The sequence below is a fragment of the Carcharhinus amblyrhynchos genome, unplaced genomic scaffold (assembly GCF_965287045.1).
Source record: "Carcharhinus amblyrhynchos unplaced genomic scaffold, sCarAmb.v2.hapA scaffold_637, whole genome shotgun sequence".
Classification (NCBI taxonomy): domain Eukaryota; kingdom Metazoa; phylum Chordata; class Chondrichthyes; order Carcharhiniformes; family Carcharhinidae; genus Carcharhinus; species Carcharhinus amblyrhynchos.
Window position 1 is genome coordinate 23,772 of NW_027650377.1, and position 25,733 is coordinate 49,504.

Genomic DNA, 25,733 nt, shown 5'->3' on the forward strand with positions numbered 1-25,733 from the left:
TGACTATATTGTGCCTTTAAGAAATATATTTTAATCCTGTTTCCCTGCAGGGTGTTTCTAGCAGTCCCTAGCATTTTTTTGGGAGCTGTTTTGTCTGTAATTGGGATCCTCTTTTGTTACTGAAGCTGTATAATTGACATGTTATTTGTTTTAATCTGAACTAATGAAGTGTTTTTTTTAGTTTTCCCAGGTATTGCAGAGTAGAGCTTGATTTTGATAGTTGTGCAGCTCGGGCCATATGACTGGGGACATGCTGGCTTTCAGAGAAATCCAGCTTTGTTGCTGTTTCTGATGCTGCTTGGATTGAGTGAGAGAGAGAGAGAGAAGTGTCTCTCTTCTCCCCCTCCCTGGAGTTGGTGATTCTGTTGTGCATGTTGCTGTTTTGGAAGCTGCAGAGAGAGGGTGGGGGGGTGGTGATATTCTTTTCTGTCTTTGAAGTCTGAAGATTAGGGGCTGTGAGAGACTAGGTTTACTTCTCTGTTTGCTGTTTTGGGGAAATATCCTTCTCTGAAAAGTGCTGATTGGATTTCTGTCTATTGGTGACACTAAACCGAAAATCTAGCATCACGTGAGCATATTGTTTTAATGCTAACTAATTCTGAAGAAGGGTGTATGTCTATGGAATATTACTTTAAATTGGAACAACAGAGATAGCTAGCTGTTAAAAATTATACCTTGTCATGTTTAAGTCTTGTAACTGGTAAAAGTTATGCTCATTCTTCTTGTTGTATTCCAACGGTGTTCTTAACTAAACTTTGTTTGATTAAAGTTTCCCATTGGGTCATTTCAATCATCTCGAGAGTGAAACACTGATGCTCACCCTGATGCTAAAATCAAATTTAAAACTTAGGATTGAGGCTAACTTCACAAAATCCCTTGATGTTTCTGACCTGGGATTATCATGTTTAAACTCTCTGAAACAATTGCTTTGTCTCTACATTTTTCTGTTGTAATTCTGCCAACCTTCCCAAACTAAAGATATCCACTTCATTCTCCACCGCTTCTCGTTCTTCCTCAACTATCTGATCAAAAATGGTGAGTTTATCTTTTTTTTGATTTTTCCTCCTGTCTCAGTTTTGTGACCTTGTTACCACACAGACAGGAAAATCCCAGGGTTTCCTTCTTACAACACCTTACTTGTTTGATTTTCCACTAGTTTTACACTGGGCATCACTCCCCCCCACCACCCCCCACCATGATCCAGCGATATCATTACCCAAAATAAACTGTATTCCTGGACAAGATCATTTCCCAATAGTGCGGCCCCCTCACTGACTGACCCCTCGATAGTGCGGCCCCCTCACTGACTGACCCCTCGATAGTGCGGTCCCCTCACTGACTGACCCCTCGATAGTGCGGCCCCCTCACTGACTGACCCCTCGATAGTGCAGCCCCCTCACTGACTGACCCCTCGATAGTGCAGCCCCCTCACTGACTGACCCCTCGATAGTGCAGCCCCCTCACTGACTGACCCCTCGATAGTGCAGCCCCCTCACTGACTGACCCCTCGATAGTGCGGTCCCCTCACTGACTGACCCCTCGATAGTGCGGCCCCCTCACTGACTGACCCCTCGATAGTGCGGCCCCCTCACTGACTGACCCCTCGATAGTGCGGCCCCCTCACTGACTGACCCCTCGATAGTGCGGCCCCCTCACTGACTGACCCCTCGATAGTGCGGCCCCCTCACTGACTGACCCCTCGATAGTGCGGCCCCCTCACTGACTGACCCCTCGATAGTGCGGCCCCCTCACTGACTGACCCCTCGATAGTGCGGCCCCCTCACTGACTGACCCCTCGATAGTGCGGCCCCCTCACTGACTGACCCCTCGATAGTGCGGCCCCCTCACTGACTGACCCCTCGATAGTGCGGTTGGAGAGGTTGGTTTCGCAAACATGGTGAATATAGACGGAGATTGAATTGGGAGATAATTACAGATCTGTATCGACACTGGCACAGTGGTTGGCACTGCTGTCTCAGCGCCAGGGACCCAGGTTTGATTCTGGCCTGGGTCACTGTCTGTGTGGAATCTGCACATTCTCCCCGTGTCTGCATGGGTTTCCTCTGGATGCTCCCATTTCCTCCCACAGTCCAAACATGTGTGGGTTCGGTGGATTGGCCGTACTAAATTGCCTTTTAGCGCCAGGGAAACTGCCTGGGGTAAATGCATGGGGTTATGGGGATAGGGCCTGGGTGGTCGGTGCAGACTCAATGGGCTGAATGGCCTCATTCTTCACTGCAGGAATCTGTGATCATTGTGAATAGCCTTTGAAAGAATGTAGTTGGCGATAAAACACACTGAGATATCTTGTTTTACACACACGTTCATTACTAAAACCCTTTGTTTGATGTTATCTCCGTGCTGCATTTATCAAAGATCAGCTTTCCATTCAAACTCAGACTCATTAAACTGACTCTTCGCACAAACTTACTGACCTGACTGAAGATGGAAATTACTTTGCTGTTTGAACTGAGAGCTTTGTATCGCCCTCATTCTGGCAGTTTAATGTGACCCCACCCCACGTCAGCTCAAAGTGAGGCTGAGGGATTGCAAGCCTGGAGAAAATGGCCAAACTATTTCCTAAACTGTTCCGGCTTCCTGCTGGAGGAAGGCTTCAAACTTCAGCACAACGGAATCAATCCCAGAACAGCGCTGTCCACCAGGAACTCAACATGAAAGGGGAGTAAATAAATTAAAGATGAATAAATTAGAGAATAATTCAACATAATCTTTATTGATGTAACATTTCTTTATTTTCAGGGTTTGTTCTAAAGTCTTGATTCACCTGTGGATTTCCGTGTTGCTGAATTGGATGAAAGCTTGTGTGGGGTAAGGAGAGGAATTGAGTTCCTTTAGCGCCTTCTCCCCAGCTCACTGTACATGGCCTTGCCAGCATTGTCAAGGTGCTACAAAAGGAAAGGTTTGAGATCCATCAGCAATCATTCTCGACATTATTGATTCCAATTCATTGATTCAGTTTCACTCGGTGAAGCTGGTTAATTATTTAATCCTTAACTCCTCTGTCTCTATCGTGTGACTTCCATAAACTTGTCAATAACAGAATTCTAGGGAAATCCAGGCCCTTGCTGTCATGGCAACAGGAACAGGCTGCCACTGCTCTGGTAGGGTGAATTCCCTCACGTTCCTCACAATGTTCCCAGGATATTTGCAGCTACTTCAGAACTGGAGAGAAATGAGGAAGATTTCCTGGGAAGCTGGAGTTAAAGCTACAGCTTCCTGGGCCTAAATTTGGTGAGATTTCTGCGATTGGCAACTGATCTTTCAGTGAAAGTCCAAATACTTTTTCCTCAAACACTTGTTTCCACAAGGAACAGCCGCTTTAGTTGGCCTGACCCTCACACCTTTACTCTGGGCTGAAGCCCCACTTTGGCATCACTTTGATCAGCACTGAGAGAGTTGCAAGCAGTTACTCACATGCTCACAATCCTGTGAATTTGGGGAAATCCAAAGAGCTCAGATGTCTAATCCGTGTGGATGAGGGGTTTTGAGAGAGGGTAGTGTCTCTGCTCACCCTTATCCTCTTCTCCTTACTTCCTTTCAGCTCAAAGAGAGACGTCTAAAATGTGCCAAGTATGTGCCAGAGATAAAAATGGGCTGGAGCTGTTGGTGCTGGACTGGGGTGGACACAGTGAGGATAAAGATCACACAGACCAGCCCCTCATTGGAGTGAGAAAGTGCTGGATATGTAACTCCATTCCCCACTGAGTCCCCAGCGGCTGGTTGGGACTCGGACACAGGGATTGAGGATGCAAGCGGAGGATTGGGGTGGTGAATGTGAGTGTCCCACTTACCGAATACACTGCGTCAGCTGCTTCATTGCGCATTAGTGGGTGTCTGTCAGAAGCTGCAAAAAAATTTCCATGTTTATCAACACAAAAACAGTGGAATCGGAGAGCTTCTAAATAAATGCACAGAATGTAGAGTAATTAATTTGTTCCTCACTAATCCTTCAGTCTCTGTAAACCCTGAGATCCTCAGAATCTCTTCACCAATTCCCATTCTCCACGCGCTGCTCTGCCCTTTACAGACAGTCACACAGACACAACGTCTCAACTTCAACATTTTCACCCTCGCTTTCAAATCCCTCCATGATCCCTGCCCCCCTGCCCCCCACCCCCTCTAGCCCCCCCACCCCCTCTACCCCCCCAACCCCCCGCCCCCCACCCCCTCTACCCCCTGCCCCCCACCCCCTCTACCCCCCCAACCCCCCCTGCCCCCCACCCCCTCTACCCCCCCACCCCCTCTACCCCCCCAACCCCCCGCCCCCCACCCCCTCTACACCCCCTGCCCCCTGCTCCCCACCCCCCCACCCCAATCCTTATCCCCTACACCCTGATCACTGCCCCCCACTACCCTTCCCAACAGCCTCCCTTGCCCCCGCTCCCTGCCCCTGCACCCCCTCCTGCCCGCTGCTGCCCACTCCCTTCACCTGCCCCCTGCCCTCCCCCCTTGACCCCCCCTCCTGCCTGCCCTCCCCACCCTCTTCTCCCTGCCCCCTTCCATCCCTGAATCCCCACCCCTGGTTCCCTACCCTCTCGCCCCCCTCCTGACCCCTGACTCCCTGCCTGACCCCCATCCCCACCTTCCCAACCCCCTCCCGCCAGCCCCACCCAATTCCCCCGCTCCCCGTCCCCTCCTTGCCCCCCCACACCCGCACCCTGCCTCCCACCCCCTTCTCCCCAACCCCTCCCGCCAGCTCCTCATGCCTCCTGCCCTCCCATCCTCCCACCCCCCCCATTGCCCCTTGAGTGCCTCTTTCAAACAGCCAGCACAAGCACGATGGGCTGAATGGCCTTCATCCCCTTCATTCACCAATAATGTCCTGTTATTTAGTAGCCATTCAGCCCATCTGCTGTGTGCTAATGCCCCTGTTCCACACGAGCCTCTCCCACCCTTCCCTCATCCCACCCCCTCCTCATCCCACCCTTCCCTCATCCCACCCCCTCCTCATCCCACCCCCTCCTCATCCCACCCTTCCCTCATCCCACCCCCTCCTCATCCCACCCTTCCCTCATCCCACCCCCTCCTCATCTTGCCCCATCCCCATATCCATCTATTCCTCTCTCCACTTCCCCCTTAAACACAACTTTCTCCTTAACCGAGTCCCACATTCTCCCCCACTCCCCGTGGGAGTGAGTCCCACACTCTCCCCCACCCCCTGGGGGACCGAGTCCCACATTCTCCCCCACTCCCCGTGGGAGCGAGTCCCACATTCTCCCCCACCCCCTGGGGGACCGAGTCCCACATTCTCCCCCACTCCCCGTGGGAGCGAGTCCCACATTCTCCCCCACCCCCTGGGGGACCGAGTCCCACATTCTCCCCACTCCCCGTGGGAGTGAGTCCCACACTCTCCCCCACCCCCTGGGGGACCGAGTCCCACATTCTCCCCCACTCCCCGTGGGAGCGAGTCCCACATTCTCCCCCACCCCCTGGGGGACCGAGTCCCACATTCTCCCCCACTCCCCGTGGGAGCGAGTCCCACATTCTCCCCACCCCCTGGGGGAGCGAGTCCCATTTTCTCAGTCCCCCACTCTCTGGGTAATGTGATTCCTCTGAATGCTCCGTTGATTTATGAGTGACTGCTGCGTTTTGCTGACTCTGGGTTCCACTCCTGCCTGAGGGACAAGAGAACTTCCTGTAGCTGAGGTGACAGTTTGGAGACTTCTCCAGGTCTGGAGAATTTTCTGGAATGCTGGTGAGATGGTGCCAGGGACAGAGTGTCTGGGACAGGAGCAGCTGAACGGATCAGAGTGGAGAAACTGGAAAGGGACGTGTGGGAATTTATTGACCAATCAGTATTTGTTCGTACCTTGGTGACTCCAGGATTTGTCTGGTGCTGACAGTGAGTACACCGCAATGGCAATCAGGACTGTGAAGGTTACGCTTGTGATGAGGAGCCCACAGATTCCAGCTGCATCCAAAGTCACACAGTTCTTACACTCTGGGGTCAGAGAGAGGAACACAGAGAAATTAAAACTATAAAACAAAAGACAGGTCTCCAAACAATACCCACAAGCTCTATTTATAGAATCCCTTTCACCAACACAGCCCAAGGAAAGGCAGCACGGTAGCACAGTGGGTTAGCACTGCTGTTTCATAACACCAGGGACCTGGGTTCGATTCCCTGCTCGGGTCACTGTCTGTGCGGGATCTGCACATTCTCCCCGTGTCTGGTTGGGTGCCTTGGCCATGTTTGGGATTGTGGCGAGACAGAGCCTGGGTAAAATGCTGTGTTGGAAAGTTGGTGCAGAGTCGATGGGCAGAGATTCTATAATTCCATGAGGAATTTAATAGATACACTGGGGGAAAAGTCACAGCAGGAGACAGTAACGATCGAAAAACCTGTAAGGAATGTGATAACGGCAGAATGGAAGGAGTTTTAGGGATTACGTTCCTACTGCTGAAGGCAAGGCCACCTTTGATAAACAGGCATCGAAATACCAGGAGAATTAAATGGTTACAGAGATAGGGAGGGGGTGTAGAGGGCTGAAGGAGGTTACAGAGATAGGGAGGGGGTGTAGAGGGCTGAAGGAGGTTACAGAGATAGGGAGGGGGTGTAGGGGGTTGGAGGAGGTTACAGAGATAGGGAGTGGGTGTAGGGAGCTGGAGGAGGTTACAGAGATAGGGAGGGGTGTAGGGGCTGGAGGAGGTTACAGAGATAGGGAGGGGTGTAGGGGGCTGAAGGAGGTTACAGAGATAGGGAGGGGGTGTAGGGGGTTGGAGGAGGTTACAGAGATAGGGAGTGGGTGTAGGGAGCTGGAGGAGGTTACAGAGATAGGGAGGGGTGTAGGGGCTGGAGGAGGTTACAGAGATAGGGAGGCGGTGTAGGGGCTGGAGGAGGTTACAGAGATAGGGAGGGGGTGTAGGGGGCTGAAGGAGGTTACAGAGATAGGGAGGCGGTGAAGAGGGCTGAAGGAGGTTACAGAGATAGGGAGGGGGTGTAGGGGGCTGGAGGAGGTTACAGAGATAGGGAGGGAGTGTAGGGGGCTGGAGGAGGTTACAGAGATGGGGAGGGGGTGTAGGGGGCTGGAACATAGAACATAGAACATTACAGCGCGGAACAGGCCCTTTGGCCCACAATGTTGCGCCGACCAGTCTTATTTTTAAAAAAAAATTGACCCACTAATCTAAACCAATCCCTTTTCGTCCATAAACCTATCTACCAATCTCTTAAACGCCCCCAAACTAGGCGCATTTACAACTGCAGCAGGCAGGGCATTCCAATCCCTCACCACCCTCTGGGTAAAGAACCTACCCCTGACATCCATCCTATAAACTACCACCCCTTAATTTAAAGCCATGCCCCCTCGTGCTAGCTTTCTCCATCTGAGGAAAAAGGCTATCACTATCCACCCTATCTAAACCTCTAATCATCTTATATGTTTCTATAAGATCCCCTCTTAGCCGCCTTCTTTCCAGCGAAAACAACCCCAAATCCCTCTGTCTCTCCTCATAGGACCGCCCCTTCATACCAGGCAACATCCTGGTAAACCTCCTCTGCACCCTCTCCAAAGCCTCCACATCCTTCCTGTAATGTGGGGACCAGAACTGCACACAGTACTCCAAGTGCGGCCGCACCAGAGTTGTGTACAGTTGCATCATGACGCTGCGACTCCTAAATTCAATCCCCCTACCAATAAACGCCAAGACACCGTATGCCTTCTTAACAACCTTATCTACTTGATTCCCAACTTTCAGGGATCTATGTACACATACACCTAGATCCCTCTGTTCATCCACACTATTCAAAGTCCTCCCGTTAGCCCTATACTCAACACATCTGTTATTCCTACCAAAATGGATTACCTCACACTTCTCCGCATTAAACTCCATCCGCCACCTCGCGGCCCAGCTCTGCAACCTGTCTAAGTCACCCTGCAAACTATGACACCCTTCCTCACAATCTACCACACCTCCGACTTTGGTGTCATCAGCAAACTTACTAATCCACCCAACTATACCCTCATCCAGATCATTAATAAAGATTACAAACAGCAGTGGCCCCAAAACAGATCCCTGAGGCACACCACTCGTAACCGAACTCCATGATGAATAATTACCATCAACCACCACCCTCTGTCTCCTATCTGCTAACCAATTCCTGATCCAAGTACCTAAATTACCACCAATCCCATACATCTGCATTTTCTGCAGAAGCCTACCATGGTGAACCTTATCAAACGCCTTACTAAAATCCATATATACCACGTCTACTGCCTTACCCCTATCCACCTCTTTGGTCACCTTCTCAAAGAACTCAATAAGGTTAGTAAGGCACGACCTTCCCGCTACAAAACCATGCTGACTATCTCTAATCAATTCATTACTCTCCAAATAACTATAAATCCTATCCCTAATAATTCTTTCTAAAACCTTGCCCACTACAGAAGTAAGACTCACTGGTCTATAATTCCCAGACTCACTGGTCTATAATTCCCAGACTCACTGGTCTATAATTCCCAGGAGGTTACAGAGATAGGGAGGGGGGTGTAGGGGGCAGGAGGAGGTTACAGAGATAGGGAGGGGGTGTAGGGGGCTGGAGGAGGTTACAGAGATAGGGAGGGGGTGTAGGGGGCTGGAGGAGGTTACAGAGATAGGGAGGGGTGTAGGGGGCTGGAGGGGGTTACAGAGATAGGGAGGGGGTGTAGGGGGTTGGAGGAGGTTACAGAGTTTGGGAGGGTGTGTAGGGGCTGGAGGGGGTTACAGAGACAGGGAGGGGGTGTAGGGGGCTGGAGGAGGTGTCAGAGATAGGGAGGGGTGTAGGGAGCTGGAGGAAGTTACAGAGATAGGGAGGGGTGTAGGGACTGGAGGAGGTTACAGAGATAGGGAGGGGGTGTAGGGGGTTGGAGGAGGTTACAGAGATAGGGAGGGGGTGTAGGGGCTGGAGGAGGTTACAGGGATAGGGAGGGGGTGTAGAGAGCTGGAGGAGGTTACAGAGATAGGGAGGTGTGTAGGGAGCTGGAGGAGGTTACAGAGATAGGGAGGGGTTTTAGGGGCTGGAGAAGGTTACAGAGATAGGGAGGGGGTTGGAGGAGGTTACAGAGATAGGGAGGGTGTGTAGAGGGCTGGAGGAGGTTACAGAGATAGGGAGAGGGTGTAGGGGCAGGAGGAGGTTGCAGAGATAGGGCAGGGTGTACGGGCTGGAGGAGGTTACAGAGATAGGGAGAGGGTGTAGGGGCTGGAAGGGGTTACAGTGATAGGGAGGGGGTGTAGGGGCTGGAGGAGGTTACAGAGATAAGGAGGGTGTGTAGGGGCAGGAGGAGGTTACAGAGGTAGGGAGGGGTGTAGGGAGCTGGAGGAGGTTACAGAGATAGGGTGAATTAGGGTTAGGGTCAGGGTCAGGGTTAGGATTAGGGTCAGGGTCAGTGTTAGGGTTAGGGTTAGGGTTAGGGTTAGGGTTAGGATTAGGGTTAGGGTTAGGGTTAAGGTTAGTGTTAGGGTTAGGGTTAGGGTTAGGGTTAGGGTTAGGGTTATGGTTAGGGTTAGGGTCAGGGTTAGGGTTAGGGTTAGGGTTAGGGTTAGTGTTCGGGTTACTGAGGTGATGATGCTGTTGAAATGGAAGGACTTCTTTATGCTGTGGAATGTCTGCATTCTTGGGTGGGATCTGGAGGCTTTTGACACACTGGTATTGTGTCGCTGTTGGTAGTTGACATCTCACCCTCACCATGCTGGTCACCCCCATCAAACAATTCTGAATGAAGGAGATGAGTTACTTTGTCTGAAGCCAGGCAGACCCAGATACCGGGAACCTCCCTCTGTGTTATTGTGGGAGCAGCAATGTCACCAAGAATTAAACAGAAAGAGAAACTTACTGTTCAGAAACACAAACATGCGTTCACCACTCTGATCCTCGCTTGCTGAACAGCTGAATTCTCCTGAGAATGGATCACTCAGCTTCATCAGTTGTTTCGCAGTGACTTCTCTGTTATGCAGCAGATGATTATCCGCCTCACATTTCACGCTGATCTTTTCTTTACCATCAGTTTCTGAAAAATATCAAAGAGTTTACTTTGCTGATGTTTCTCTGGCTTGGAGTTTTTGGGCTGTTTGGGCCTGGGTAGTGGGAGAGCATGGGGAGAGGCGTAGAGCTGCCAATACCATCTCCTCACCATTCTCGCTATGACAAGACCAGCCACCTATCAGGAGCCTATCTGAGTGCCCTGAGAACCAGTCCTGTGCCAGTTGCACCGCTGTGGACAATGTGCCCACATTGGGCCAGTGAGCCACATTGGCTGGACAAGGCGCCAAATGGAAAGGGCAATTCATGGGAGGACGAAAATGAAGAGATTTGGGTGGGTGTGGATTGATCTGGGTAGATCAAGTAGGTCCAGGTAGATCTAAGTGGATCCAGGTGGATTTGGCTCGATCCAAGAGGATCTCAGTGGATCTGAGCAGATTTGATTCTAGTTCTTTGAGGAAGTGGCCAGGATATGTGTCAGGGGAATTGATGGGGTAAATATGTGGGGTTATGGGAATAAGGCCTGGGTGGGATTTTGGCCCATGCTGACTCAATGGGCTGAATGGCCTCCTTCTGCACTGTCTATGGATTCTATGATTCTATGATCTGATCTTGGCAAAAAATGGCTCAGCACAGACAAGAAGGGCCAAATGGCCTGTTTCTGAGCTGTAAATTTTCGGTGGTTCTATGAAATGGATGATCCTGGTTACTGTCAGATTCCCAACCTTGTCGAGTGACTCATTTGGAGAGTGTTGTTGGAATAAAAATCACAGATTGATGAGAATGAGGGAATCATTCCCACTGGGAGTGATTGTGCTCTGCGGGTTGCTGCCATTGTGTCTGAATCATTGGGATTGTTACGGAAGGCAGCGAATGGATCCCTGTCACTGTGAGAAAGCTGTTATTTCAGAAAACTCACCGACTTTTACAGGAACAGGTTCTGGAAAGGAAAAGGAGAAAGGAGTTAATTGAGATTACAGGAATGAGTGAACTGGTTTACGTTTAACAAGAACTGGATTAAACTCTCTCTCCACTTAACCACATTCATTCAATCATCATTAACATCTTCAACAACTAACACTGCCACAAGGTACATTTATATAGCACATTCAACCGGTAAACACCCCAAGATGCTTCTTAGCAGTGGAAAACCTTACAGCAATCCCCCTATTCTTCTACAGAATGTGAGCATTGCTGCTTAGGCTGTTATTTGTTGCCCATTTCTAATTCCCCTTGAGTTGCCGCCTTGAACCACTGCAGTCCCTGGGGTGTAGGTACATCCACTGTGCTGTTAGAGAGCGAGAAAAGCCTTTGCCAAAGATTGAGAATAGAGAGGTTTAGGGAGAGAATTCCAGAATTTAGGGGTAAGTTTTTCACTCAGAGGGTGGTGAGTGAATGGAATCGGCTGCCGTCAGTGGTGGTGGAGGCGAACTCGCTGGGGTCTTTTAAAAGACTTCTGGATGAGTATATGGGGTTTAATGGGATTGGGAGTTATAGATAGGTCTATAGATTGGTAGGTGTTGATGTGATCGGCGCAACTCGTGGGCCGAAGGGCCTGTTTGTGCTGTAGTGTTCTATGTTCTATGTTCTAATTTAGGGCTGAGGGAGTTGAACAGAAGAAATAGGAGCAGGAGTGGAGCCCAATCTGACATTCACTGCCATCACGGCTGATCTTGGTTTCTTGCCCACCCTCCATATCCCCCATTTCCCTGAGAAACTAAAGGCCTGTCTATCCCAACCATCACGGTGCTCATTCACACACTGCGTCAGGAACACAAAAGGTATTTATTAACACGGACAAACTGTACAGAAACCAGCAGCTCCTGCACCCCACAACCTTCCACCTCCCCAGCTGCACTACTTCCTACATATCTTCAAGATGTCTTCTGCCTAAGAGAAGACTTCAGCCTCTGGGGTGATCTCTGCCTAATCTGCCCCTCAAGCAGGTGATCATCTTCTGTAGTCCTTCTCCAAAGGGACAATCACCAACCCCAGCTTAAATATATTCAACGCTGCAGCAACCACTACCCTCTGGAATAGAGAATTCCAAAGATTCACAACTCTTTGAGTGAAACCATTTCTCCTCATCTCAATCCTCATCGGTTTACCCGTTATCCTGACTGTGCTATGTCCTAATTCCCCAACCAATGGGAACCATCTCTCAACCTCCAGCCTATCAAATCCCTTCCGGAATTTGCAGGTTTCAATGGGATCACCTCCCGTTGTTCGAAACTCCAAAGAATATAAACCCAATTTACTCAGCTGTCATTGGACTCATTCCAGGAGCAAGTTAGTGAACCTTCATTGTACTGGGTCCGATACAAGTGGAGACCAAAACTGCATCCAGGATTCCAGTTGTGGTTTTAAAACCCTGTACAATTCTAACAACACTTCTTTATTCCTGTATTCCAGTTCCCATTCCATAAAGGCTATCATACAGTTTATCCTCCCAGGTGCTTGCTTCACCCGTGTGCTAACTTTCTGCACTTCTCTATAAATGCTCCTTCAAACATCAACATTTATAAATTTCACACCTTTTGAAAAATTATTCTACAATTTCTTCATTGGCATTCTTTCTGTAAAGGTTCAGCAATTCTGGAATAGAGGAAATCTGGTATGATGGGAAAAGACTTTAAAAAAAGCCCAAGTGCGAGGCAGGGGCAGGGAGGCAGTTTGAGTGAATTATTCAGCGATGCTGTGAAACCACGTTCCTCATCCTCCAGTCCCTCTGAACCGAAACTTTTACAACTTTCACTCTTCATATCTCACCAGCCAGCAGCCTGACACTTCAAATATTACACTGCACCTGGCACCTTATCTCCTTCCTGAAGCTGCCTGGATCTCTCTGCAGCATCTCTCTCACTCTTTTTGTTGCAACTGTACAGGGCACTGGTGAGGCCGCAGCTGGAGTACTGTGTGCAGTTTTGGTCGCTGCACTTACGCAAGGATGTTTTGGCCTTGGAGGGAGTGCGGAGGAGGTTTACTAGGCTGATACCGGAGATGAGGGGGTTGGCCTATGAAGAGACACTAAATAGACTGGGTCTGTACTCGATGGAGTTTAGAAGGATGAGGGGGGATCTTATAGAGACATATAAGATAATGAAGGGGATAGATAGGGTAGAGGTAGAGAGATTCTTCCTGCTCAGAAAGGACAGTAGGACTAGAGGGCACAGCCTCAAGATAAGGGGAGCGCAGTTTAGAACGGAGTTGAGGAGGAACTTCTTCACTCAAAGGGTGGTGAATCTCTGGAATTCTCTGCCCGTTGAAGTGGTGGAGGCTGCCTCGCTAAATATATTTAAGTCACGGGTAGATAGGTTTTTGACAGACAAGGGAATTAAGGGTTATGGGGAGAAAGCGGGAAAGTGGAACTGATCCACTTCAGATCAGCCATGATCTTATTGAATGGCGGGGCAGGCTCAAAGGGCTAGATGGCCTCCTCCTGTTCCTGTTTCTTATGGTCTTATGTTATGTTCACTCCAGCGTTCATTTCCATTTAGTTTTGTATTGTCAACAGTGTTGACACATTATTTCCTGTCTCTTCACCATAATCATTAATGCAGTGTTAATATCCCAGTCTCCAGCACTGATCCCTGCAGCAACTCAGTGTTCACTGGCTGATAACTTGAAAACTCTGACCTTTTGCTTCTGGTCCATTAACCAATCCTCACTCCACATTAGCACATAACCAGCTCCAGGAACCCTCATCTTGTGTTTTAACCTGTTGTCTGGTTCCTTATCAAATACTTTCAAAACTCCAGGTAAACCACATCTACTGTCCCCTCTTTATCTACCCCACCATTTATACCCTCAAAAAGCTGCAACAAATCTTTCAAATAACATTTCCCTTTTGTAAAAGAATGTCAGATAAAAGCAAAGCTATCAATAGATAAACACTGAAATACGCTCAATGCCAAGGGAATGGTGCATGGAATGGGATAGGGCAAGGGAGGTGGGAGGGGGGATGTGAAGGATGGAAAAGGTAGGATGAGGGAAAGGGGAAGGTTGTGGGAGATAATAATAGAGGGAGAGGAGGAAGTGAGAGTGGAAATTGGAAGAGAAGGGAATGAGGGATTGGGAAGAAGGGAGGACTGAGGGAGGGGGTTGGAGGAGGGGATGGGGCGGGGGAGGAGCAGGAGGAGAAGGTGAGAGGGAATGTGGTTGAAGGAGAAGTTGAGAGAGGGAAGAGAATAAAATATTGAGGTTCATAAGCAGGAGGTATTAACAATTCTGGAAACTATGAAAGTAGATAAGTCCCCTGGGCCGGATGGGATTTACCCTAGGATTCTCTGGGAGGCTCGGGAGGAGATTGCAGAGCCTTTGGCTTTGATCTTCATGTCGTCATTGGCTACAGGTATAGTGCCGGAAGACTGGAGGATAGCAAATGTTGTCCCCTTGTTCAAGAAGGGGAGTAGAGACCATCCTGGGAATTATAGACCAGTGAGCCTTACTTCTGTTGTGGGCACAGTATTGGAAAGAATTATAAGGGATAGGATTTATAATCATCTAGAAAGGAATAATTTGATTAGGGATAGTCAACACAGTTTTGTGAAGCGTAGGTCGTGCCTCACAAACTTAATTGAGTTCTTTGAAAAGGTGACCAAAGAGGTGGATAAGGGTAAGGCAGTTGACGTGGTGTATATGGATTTTAGCAAAGCATTTGATAAGGTTCCCCATGGTAGGCTACTGCAGAAAATGCAGATGCATGGGATTGAGGGTGATTTAGCAGTTTGGATCAGGAATTGGCTAGCTGATAGAAGACAGAGGGTGGTGGTTGATGGGAAATATTCAACCTGGAGTTCAGTTACAAGTGGTGTAGCTCAGGGATCTGTTTTGGGGCCACTGCTGTTTGTCATTTTTATAAATGACCTAGATGAGGGTGTAGAAGGATGGGTTAGTAAATTTGCTGACAACACCAAAGTTGGAGGAGTTGTAGACAATGAGGATGGATGTTACAGTTTGCAGAGGGACATAGATAAGCTGCAGAGCTGGGCCGAGAGGTGGCAGATGGAGTTTAATACGGAAAAGTGTGAGGTGATTCACTTTGGTAAGAATAACAGGATTACAGAATATAGGGCTAATGGAAGGACTCTTGGTAGTGTCGACGAGCAGAGAGATCTCGGTGTCCATGTGCATAGATCCCTGAAAGTTGGCACCCAGGTTGATAAGGTTGTCAAGAAGGTGTACGGTGTGTTAGCTTTTATTGGTAGAGGGATTGAATTTCGGAGCCGTGAAGTCATGTTACAACTGTACAAAACTCTGGTGCGGCCGCACTTGGAGTATTGCGTACAGTTTGGTAGGAGGTAGATCAGAAAGAATGCTCCCAATGGTGGGGGTGTCCAGAATTAGGGGTCATAGTTTGAGGATAAGGGGTAAACCTTTTAGAACTGACACGAGGGGAAATTTCTTCATCCAGAGGGTGGTGAATTCACTCCCAGAGAATGGAGTTGAGGCCAAAACATTATCTGATTTCAGGAAGAAATTAGATATCACTCTTGAGGCTAAAGGGATAAGGGGGATACGGGGGGGTGGGATCAGGATATTGAATTTGATGATTAGCCATGATCAAAATGAATGTTGGGACAGGCTCAAAGGGCTGAATGGCCTCTCCCTATATTTCTATTTCATTTCTACTTTTCATCTCATTCATCTGTTCTTATCATCCTTATTTCTCACTTCCATTTTCCACTTCTTTGATTTTGATTTGACCTGATTTATTAACATAGTGAAAAGTATTGTTTCTTACGCGTTATACAGACAAAGCATACTTTTCATAGAGAAGGAAAGGAGAGAGTGCAGAATGTGGTGTTACAATCACAGCAAGGGTGTAGAGAGAGATCTCCATTCTCACTCTCCGTCTGGTCACAACCCCATTGCTTTCAGTGTAACTGTCACATTCCTCAGGCAGTCCTTTAACCATCTGTACCTCTGTTCTGCTGTTCACAAATTCTGAATGAATACTTTTGGCACCTTTCTCAGTCTTCTTCATCTCAATTTACATTCTCTTTGTCCAATTACAACCTCCATCCCCCCTCGCAGTATAACTCTTGTCTGATTTTCTTTACTTTTAGTTCTGACGAAGGGTCATCCAGACTCGAAAGGTCAGCTCTATTCCCTCTCCATGGACGCTGTCAGATCTGCAGAGATTCCCCAGCATTCTCTGTTTTGGTTTCAGATTCCAGCATCCACAGTATTTTGCCTTTTTCTATGGATTGGGTTTGTTTAGAACTGGTAATGTGCAATGAGGCAGAATTAATTAACAACCTCATAGTAAAATCTAAGTAAGAGCAATTGAATTTCACATTTAATTTGAGGGTGAGAAATGTGGGACTCAGACTAGAGCATTAAAGTTAAATGAAGGCAATTGCAAAGGTATGAAGATGGAGTCAGTTAGAATCTTCTGGGAAAAATGTTAAAAGGTAAAACTGTAGAGAAACATTGACAGATTTTAGAAAATATTTTACCAAATGTATATTCTATTGAGTAAAAAAGACTCTCCAAGAAAGCTTCACCATCTGTGGCTAACGAAGGAAGTGAAGGATGATATCAAAGTAATAGAAAAGATTTCCAATGCTGCAAAGATTAGCGGGAAACCAGAGGATTGGGAACATTTCAGAAACCAACAAGTGACAACTGAAATGTAACAAAGAGAGAGGAATAACACAAAATTTGAAATCAAGTAGCAAAAACTTCAACAAATGTATAAAAAGGAAGAGAGTAGCTAAAGTGAGGGAGGGTGAAGGCAGGGTGGAAGGGGTAAAGAAGGGAAGCATGAAGCAGTGCGGGCAAGGCAGGAACCCGGGTAACAGAAATTCATGACCTGATCTCTGAGGTTTGTTTTGTTCTGAAAGATATTTATTTACTCTGTAACTATTATTAACTAATAACATTTCCAAATATTTAAACTCGGCCTTTATATAATTAACATAATTATGTAATATATAATTATAATATAATTTATATAATTATATTTTGGTAAAATATAATTCGTGTCTGACGAATTTATTGGAGTTCTATGAGGATGTGTCTAGGGCGGTGGATAGAGGAGAACCGGTGGATGTGGTCTTTCTTGATTTTCAGAAGGCATTTGACAAGGTGCCTCACAAGAGGTTATTACAGAAGGTAAGGGGGCATGGAGTTGGGGGTAGGGTGTTAGCGTGGATAGAGGACTGGCTGTCAAATAGGAGGCAGAGAGTGGGGGTCAATGGGTGCTATTCGGATTGGCGGTTGGTGACTAGTGGGGTGCCCCAGGGGTCGGTGCTGGGGCCTCAGCTATTTACCATTTATATAGATGATCTGGAGGAGGGAACCGAGTGTAGGGTGTCGAAATTTGCTGATGACACCAAGATTGGGGGAAAGGCAAATTGTGCGGAGGGTGTGGAGAGTCTGCAGAAGGATCTAGATAGGCTGGGCGAATGGGCCAGGAAATGGCAAATGGAATTTAATGTTGGCAAGTGTGAGGTGGTCCACTTTGGTAGGAAGAATGGTAGGAAGGACTATTACTTACGTGGCGAAAAACTGCAGCAGGCGACGGTGCAGAGGGACCTCGGGGTCCTTGTGCATGAGTCACAAAAACCCAGCTTGCAGGTGCAACAGGTGGTCAGGAAGGCGAATGGGATGCTGGCCTTCATAGCGAGGGGGATTGAATATAAAAGTAGGGAGGTCTTGCTGCAGCTGTACAGGGCATTGGTGAGGCCGCTGCTGGAGTACTGTGTGCAGTTTTGGTTGCCGCACTTGCGCAAGGATATTTTGGCCTTGGAGGGAGTGCAGAGGAGGTTTACTAGGCTGATACCGGAGTTGAGGGGGTTGAGCTATGAGGAGAGGCTGAATAAACTGGGCTTGTACTCGTTAGAGTTTAGAAGAATGAGAGGAGATCTCATTGAGACGTATAAGATGATGAATGGGATGGATAGGATAGAGGTGGAAAGACTCTTCCCGCTCAAAAAAGACAGTAGGACTAGGGGGCACAGCCTCAAGATAAAAGGGGGGCGGTTTAGAACGGAGTTGAGGAGGAACTTCTTCACTCAAAGGGTGGTGAATCTCTGGAATTCTCTGCCCGTTGAAGTGGTGGAGGCTGCCTCGCTAAATATTTTTAAGACGCGGGTTGATGGGTTTTTGATAAGAGAGGGGATTAAGGGTTATGGGGAAAGGGCGGGAAAGTGGAACTGAGCAGCGACAGATCAGCCATGATCTTATTGAATGGCGGGGCAGGCTCGAAGGGCTAGATGGCCTACTCCTGCTCCTATTTCTTATGTTCTTATGTTCTTATGTTCTTAACTGTGTCTTCCAGACTTTCCGTAGTAAACCTGGATTCTTCGGTGTGAAAATGGAAATGCAGTGAGTGTGTGATAATGATTCAGACTGGATTTTCACAGCTGGGTTTGAACATTCTGCTCCTGTTCCCGAGGTATCACCCGGCAAGACAATGATTGACAGCTGGAAAAGCTGCAGTCAGGAGAATGTCAGCAATAAGTTCAGCAGCAAAACCTTCACTCAGAGTTGCTTACCCCTTCAGTTAGAAATCAGTTATACAAATACTGATACCTTTCTTAAAACTGTGCCTGTGATATAAGTGTGTTGGCTGCATTTCCTGAGCAATGAGGTTATTCAGTTTTAATCCTTTTATTTTTCCTGATTCACGATCCGTAATTATTGATTCCTGGAGTGTTTACTCCGTGCTGTGTATCTGGAAGATCTTAGTTACGTTTGGGTGACAGGGAGCCACGTAAAGTCAAGAGAAGTTTATTTTATTTATTAGTTTTATTTATTAGGTTTACAGTAACACTACAATGGCCAATCCATCTAACCAGCACATCTTTCGGACTGTGGGAGGAAAGCGGAGCACCGGGAGGAAACCCACGCAGACACGGGGAGAATGTGCAGACTCCACACAGACAGTGACCCAAGGCTAGAATTGAACTCCTGTCCCTGGCGCTGTGAGGCAGCAGTGCTAACCCACCGTGCTGCCTTGTATCAACCCTCAATTGATGAAGGTGGTTGAAGCCAGCTGGAGTAGGGCCTTGTTGGCAGTGGGGTTTAGTTGGTGAAGGACTCACGCTCTGTTAGAGACACACTGATGGCCACCACCATGAGTAAAGTTGTGGACATAACGCTCTCTCCTCCAGGCATTGATCATTGGTGCTCACATTGACAAACTGCAGAATAACTGAAAGAAAATGAATGAAATGGAGGAAAGAATCGTGTCAGTCGCGAGGACAGTTTCCTGACTGGAGGTTCGATTTCAGTCCTGGGAAATCCTGATGTTTGGTGTGTAAAACATCTGGTAAATTCAGGGAGGTGGAGCCGGGAGGAGCTTTGGAGAAATTCCCGGCTGGGTTTGAAAACTGGCTGCCAGGGTTTTTAACTTTGATTGGAAGGATGGGTATTTCCGTTTGAAAAGGCAGACAGTATCCGGTCTTCAGCATCTGGAGTCGGTTAGGGGCTCCAATCATTACCGTAACCTCATCTTCATTGAGAAAGGCGTACACGGTGAGACCTTACCACCTGCTGGGGCCTGGGTCTCTCTCTCTCTGCCGGGAATACTGGGCAATGACACAACGGAGACCTCAGTGAAACCCTGGATGGATCCTTGAAGTTGATGGATAATCCTGTCCAGATTTTGGTCTGTTCAAGCTCCATGGATGGTTACATCATCCCACAGCTCCGTTTTAATCCTGAACCACTCTCACTGTGATTATAATCCTGAATATGTTCTCTGAAGTGTTCATCACCTGTTATTCTTTGAAAGCCAGATTATCCTGTAGAGTCACCACAGTGCAGAAGGAGGCCATTTGGCCCATCGAGTCTGTACCGACCACTATCCCATCCAGGCCCTATTCCCGTAACCCCACATATTTACCCTGCTGATCCCCTGACACTAGGGTGAATTTACCATGGCCAATCCACTTAACTTACACATCTTTGGATGTGGGAGGAAACTGGAGCACCTGGAGGAAACCCACACAGACATGGAGAGAATGTGCAAACTCCACACTGACAGTGACCCTAGGCTAGAATTGAACCCAGGTTCCTGGCATTGTGAGGCAGCAGCGCTAACCACTGCCGCTGTGCCGCCTATTTATCTATTATCTATTTATTTACAATGGAATTAATTCACTGGTACTGTCTGGCAGTGGAATGAAGGAGACCTTAGTTTCAAGTTTGCTGGTCTTTCTGTGGGGTACGGAGGACAATGGTGGCTAAGGGAGTTGGCCTTGTGTCAAGTTTAAATCCATGGAGTTTAGTGTTTGTTTTACGGAGATATTTCCTTTACTTGTGGGTTGATAATGGGCTTCCGTCATTCTACTGGGGAGTGTGTTGGATGGTTACAGTATTAGGCCGTGCAATATTTACCTGTTTGTGTTGCAATCTTAGCATTTATAATGGAAGTTTATATAACACTGTATCTTTTACTTTAATATGAGCAGTGTCACAGCTATGGTGGGCTAATGGGTTGGTGAACAAAACCCCCTTTAGAATTAATGGTGTGTTTTCCTTTAGTATTTTTGATATTTTGGGGTTAAAGGCTCCCTGTTGCTTTGTGAAGATAGAGACAGATGTGTACCCTGGATAGAGACAGATGTGTACCCTGGAAAAGACTGGGTTGTCTTGTGGATGTTTCTTGGACTTGGCAGAAATATTCACCGGTCCTGGTGCATGCGCTGCGTGGTTGGGGAATCCTTGGTTGGCTCGTCTGTTTGTGTTGCTTTCCTATATTTCCCTTGGCTGTGAATTGTGACAGAGCTATTTGATAGTCTGGCTCCTGGAATGTACAGTGAGGATATTGTTCCTGAGGAGCAGTATCCAGAGGCAGCGATTTTTGGGCGTGTGAAGAGGCAGCAAAAAAGGTGCATTTTTCTGTTTATTTTGTTTAACTGTTTATTTCTAGTTTAAGTCGCGAGTTTTTCGGCGGTTTTATTTTTAAAATTAGTTAGAAACCGGAAGTCGTCACTAGGACGCTTACCGGTAGTTGTAGTTTTTTTTTCTTGAGCCCCTAATCCTATAAATTAGCGCAGAGAGGATACCCGATCCTCTACACTGGTAGAGAATCCCACCCTCCCACCTCCTCTAACCTAAATTATAAGTGTGGGAAAGTTTTTCTTTCGTTTTTTTTCTGCTGGTAATTGTTTCAGGGATGGCAGTTCAGGCAGTGTGCTGCATCTCCTGTGGGATGTATGTGGTGAGGGACTCCAGTAGTGTTTCAGGGGATTTTACTTGTAAGAAGTGTGTTCGATTACAGCTTCTGGAGGAGTGTGTAAAGGAGCTGGAGGTGGAATTAGAGGAACTCCGCATAATTCGGGAGGCAGAGGTGGACATTGATAGGAGTTATAAGGAGATGGTCACTCCTAGAAATCAGTCTTGGGTCACTGCCAAGAGGAGGGAAAAGAGGCAAGTGGGGGGACAATCCCCTGGGGCTGTTCCCCTCCAAAATAGGTTTTCGGTCCTGGAGGCTACAGTTGAGGAGGAATCAACTGGGGATAGCCAAAGGGAGCAGGTCTCTGGGGATGAGCCTATTGTAAAAGCTCAGGTGGTTAGGGGATGCAAAAGATTGGGCCTCGTGATTGGGGACTCCACAGTTAAGGGACGGATAGGAGAGTCGGTAGTAATGGTAGGGACTCAGGGCTGCTGTGTTGCCTAGCAGGGGCTGGGGTCCAGGATGTATCAGAGAGGATATTCAAGACTCTTAGGGGAGAGGGAGATCAACCCCAAGTTATAATTCATGTGGGGACACATGACGTAGGGAAGTTAAGGGAAGGGGATATTAAGCAGAGATTCATGGAGTTGGGGTGGAAACTAAAGGCCAAGTCGGACAGGGTGGTTATCTCGGGACTCTTGCCTGTGCCAAGGGATAGTTTAGAGAGGAATAGAGAGAGGGAAAGTTTGAACTTGTGGCTGAGGGGAAGGTGCAGGAGGGAGGGGTTCAAGTACTTGAGCAATTGGGGCTCATTCTGGGGAAGGTGGGACCTCTATAAGAGTGATGGTTTACACCTGAATCAGAGGGGAACAAATATCCTGGGGGGTAAATTTGTGAAGGCTATGCGGGGTGGTTTAAACTGATTCAGAGGGGGGGTGGGATCCTGAGTAGAGGGGGTGAAAGTGAGGGGGGCATAGATGGGGCCTGCAATGCACGGCATTGTGGGGGTGGGGTGGAGCAGGGTTTGAAATGCGTATACTTTAATGCGAGGAGTATTCGCAATAAAGTGGATGAACTTGCAGCGTGGATCAGTACCTGGGACTTTGGTGTTGTGGCCATTTCAGAGACATGGATAGAGCAGGGTCAGGAATGGATGTTGCAGGTCCCGGGGTTCAAATGCTTTAGTCGGAGTAGAGAAGGAGGTAGAAGGGGGGGGTGGGGTAGCATTATTGGTCAAGGACTGTATCACAGTGTCAGAGAGGAAGTTTGATGAGGACTTGTCTGTTGAGGTAGTATGGGCGGAGATTAGAAATAGGAGAGGAGAGGTCACCCTGCTGGGAGTCTTTTATAGACCTCCAAAAAGTTCTAGAGAGGTTGAGGAAAGGATTGCGGAGACGATCCTGGTTAGGAGTGAAAGTAATAGGGTAATTGTTATGGGGGACTTTAACTTTACTAATATTGATTGGAATTGTTATAGCTCTAGCTCGTTAGAGGGGTCAGTTTTTGTACAAAGCGTGCGGGAAGGTTTTTTGACTCAGTATGTAGATAGGCCAACTAGAGGTGAGGCTATATTGGATTTGGTGCTGGGTAATGAGCCAGACCAGGTGCTAGACTTGGAAGTTGGTGTGCATTTTGGTGATAGTGACCACAATTCGGTTACGTTCACCTTAGTGATGGAAAGGGATAGGCAGGAACCTCGGGTCAGTAGTTTTAGCTGGGGGAAGGGTAATTATGAGGCTATTAGGAGAGAATTAGGAAGCATAGGTTGGACTAGGAGATTACAGGGACTGGGAACGTCCGAAATGTGGAGTTTTTTCAAGGAGCAGCTACTGCGAGTCCGTGATAGGTATGTCCCTGTCAGGCAAGGAGGAATTGGTAGGGCTAGGGAGCCGTGGTGCACTAAAAAAGTAGTTTCGTTGGTTAAAAGGGAAAAGGAGGCTTATGTTCGGATGAGACGTGTGGGCTCGGGTAGTGCACTAGAAAACTTTAGATTGGCTAGGAGGGAGTTGAAGAGTGAGCTAAGAAGGGCTAAAAGAGGACATGAGAAGACTTTGGCTGATAGGGTTAAGGAGAATCCTAAGGCGTTCTATAGGTATGTCAAGAACAGAAGGTTGGTTAGGGCAAGATTAGGGCCAGTTATAGACAGTAGAGGGAAGTTATGTGTGGAACCAGAGGAGATTGGAGAGGCATTGAACCAATATTTCTCTTCGGTGTTCACGCAGGGGGACAAGGATATAGCTGAGGAGGACACTGGGTTGCAGGGGAGTAGAATTGACAGTGTTACAGTTGATAAGGAGGATGTGCTGGATATTCTGGAGGGTCTGAAAATAGATAAGTCCCCTGGTCCGGATGGGATTTACCCCAGGATTCTCTGGGAGGCAAGAGAAGTGATTGCAGAGCCTCTGGCTCTGATCTTCAGGTCGTCGTTGGCCTCTGGTATAGTACCGGAAGATTGGAGGTTAGCGAATGTTGTCCCATTGTTTAAGAAGGGGAACAGAGACTTCCCCGGGAATTATAGACCGGTGAGTCTCACTTCTGTTGTGGGCAAGGTTTTAGAAAAAATTATTCGGGATAGGATTTATAGTTATTTGGAGAGTAATGAAATGATTGGAGATAGTCAGCATGGTTTTGTGGCGGGTAGGTCGTGCCTTACTAACCTTATTGAGTTTTTTGAGAAAGTGACCAAAGAGGTGGATGGGGGTAAGGCAGTGGACGTGGTGTATATGGATTTTAGTAAGGCGTTTGATAAGGTTCACCATGGTAGGCTTCTGCACAAAATGCAGATGTATGGGATTGGGGGTGATCTAGGGAACTGGATTAGGAATTGGCTAGCGGATAGGAGACAGAGGGTGGTGGTTGATGGTAAATATTCATCATGGAGTTCGGTTACGAGTGGTGTGCCTCAGGGATCTGTTTTGGGGCCACTGCTGTTTGTAATTTTTATTAATGATCTGGATGAGGGTATAGTTGGGTGGATTAGTAAATTTGCTGATGACACCAAAGTCGGAGGTGTGGTAGATAGTGATGAAGGGTGTCATAGTTTGCAGGAAGACTTAGACAGGTTGCAGAGCTGGGCCGAGAGGTGGCGGATGGAGTTTAATGCGGAGAAGTGTGAGGTAATTCACTTTGGCAGGAATAACAGATGTGTCGAGTATAGGGCTAACGGGAGGACTTTGAATAGTGTGGATGAGCAGAGGGATCTAGGTGTATGTGTACATAGATCCCTGAAAGTTGGGAATCAAGTAGATAAGGTTGTTAAGAAGGCATACAGTGTCTTGGCGTTTATTGGTGGGGGGATTGAATTTAGGAGTCGCAGCGTCACTGGTTTTCCATTCCCAGTTCCTGCAGAGGGTATACGAGATGGGGAGTAGATTGTCCTCCCTCTCTTGGACAACTCTCCATCCTGAGGTTTAGGTTCTAGTGGGGGAGAGGTGGAGTACCCTGCAGGGCCTGAATGTGAACCCAAATACCAGGGATCCGCATTCTCTGAGTCTCTCTCATGGGGTTATCTCGCTCTCTTCCTGAGTTCCTGCATGTGAGAGTGTGCACTGGCGAATCATGTCTTATCCTGGCCCCTCTCTCTCTCTCTCTGAGCTGGTTTAGTCTCTGACTGGCTGTGTAGCTCAGTCCTTGTTATCCTGTTTGTGCCGCTGTGTTCATGGTTTTACCCCAATATCCCCCGCTGTGTAATATCCTTTCACCATCCGTGTGAAGGGAGCTGCTAATTACAACAAATTGTGATAGATAATCTGAATGAGTTGAATAATTTTAGCTGCTCCTTTCTCCGTATCAGTGGTGGGTGGTAATAATTGGGCACTGTGCTGAGATCAGGTGCTTAGTTATTGTTTGGTAGAATGGAAAATCTTCAATGAAAGATTGTGTGTGTGTGTTTGTATCTGTGTGGGTTGCTCTTGTTCCTATCCACATACCTCACTTCAGCTTTAATCAGGTCAGGGTACAGGTGGAGCCCCCCTTCCCCACCCCCTCATTACCATGGTGACTGTGGCAATAGTCGCAACATAGACCCCCACTCAGGCGCTTTGGGACCCCCCATTCCGGCAGTGCAGAACTGGCAAACCACCCTCACTGTGAAATACATTGCCGCCGTTTCTTCACTGCCACTGGGTCAAAATCCCTCCCTAACAGCACTGTGGATGTATCTACACCATAGGAACTGCAGTGGTTCAGGAAGGCAGCAGGAAGGCAGCTCACCATCACCCTCTCAAAGGGCAGGTTAGGGACGGGGAATGAATTCAGGCCCAGCCACAACCCAAAAACAAATTGTTAAAATTTCCGACTCTCAGGAATGATTTTTGAATTGGATGAAATTCAGCAAAAGCAGAATGATTTCAAATATAAACCGGATGAATAGACACCAGCTGGAGAATCCTTCGACCTTTGGTAAATATGTTAACACCCTGAGTACAAACCCAGAGAATATAAACGTTCTTAACCCTCTGCCTCCTGCGCCTCTGTTTGTCACAGAGGCTGTTCCGGATGGTAGTTAGTAAGAGAAACTCTGTGTGTCGCACTGCGCTCACACGGGATGTGAGGGTGGAGATCACAACACAATTTGAGGTCGTGTCAATGCCTCATCTCACCGCACGCCCCCGGCACAAACCT

At 47.9% G+C, this 25,733-nt stretch overlaps 1 protein-coding gene across 1 annotated transcript; it reads right to left on the bottom strand.

The window, feature by feature from the left end:
- Positions 1 to 2,713: 2,713 nt before the first annotated feature.
- Positions 2,714 to 20,277, bottom strand: LOC145339727 (T-cell surface glycoprotein CD3 delta chain-like). The gene is made up of 6 exons (XM_080184250.1): positions 20,250 to 20,277; positions 10,899 to 10,919; positions 9,834 to 10,007; positions 5,831 to 5,962; positions 3,813 to 3,865; positions 2,714 to 2,906 (listed from the first exon to the last, which is right to left on the bottom strand). The coding sequence occupies exons 1-6, from the start codon at positions 20,275 to 20,277 to the stop codon at positions 2,853 to 2,855; spliced, it is 462 nt and encodes a 153-aa protein (XP_080040376.1). The 3' UTR covers positions 2,714 to 2,852.
- Between the last annotated feature and the right edge of the window lie 5,456 nt (positions 20,278 to 25,733).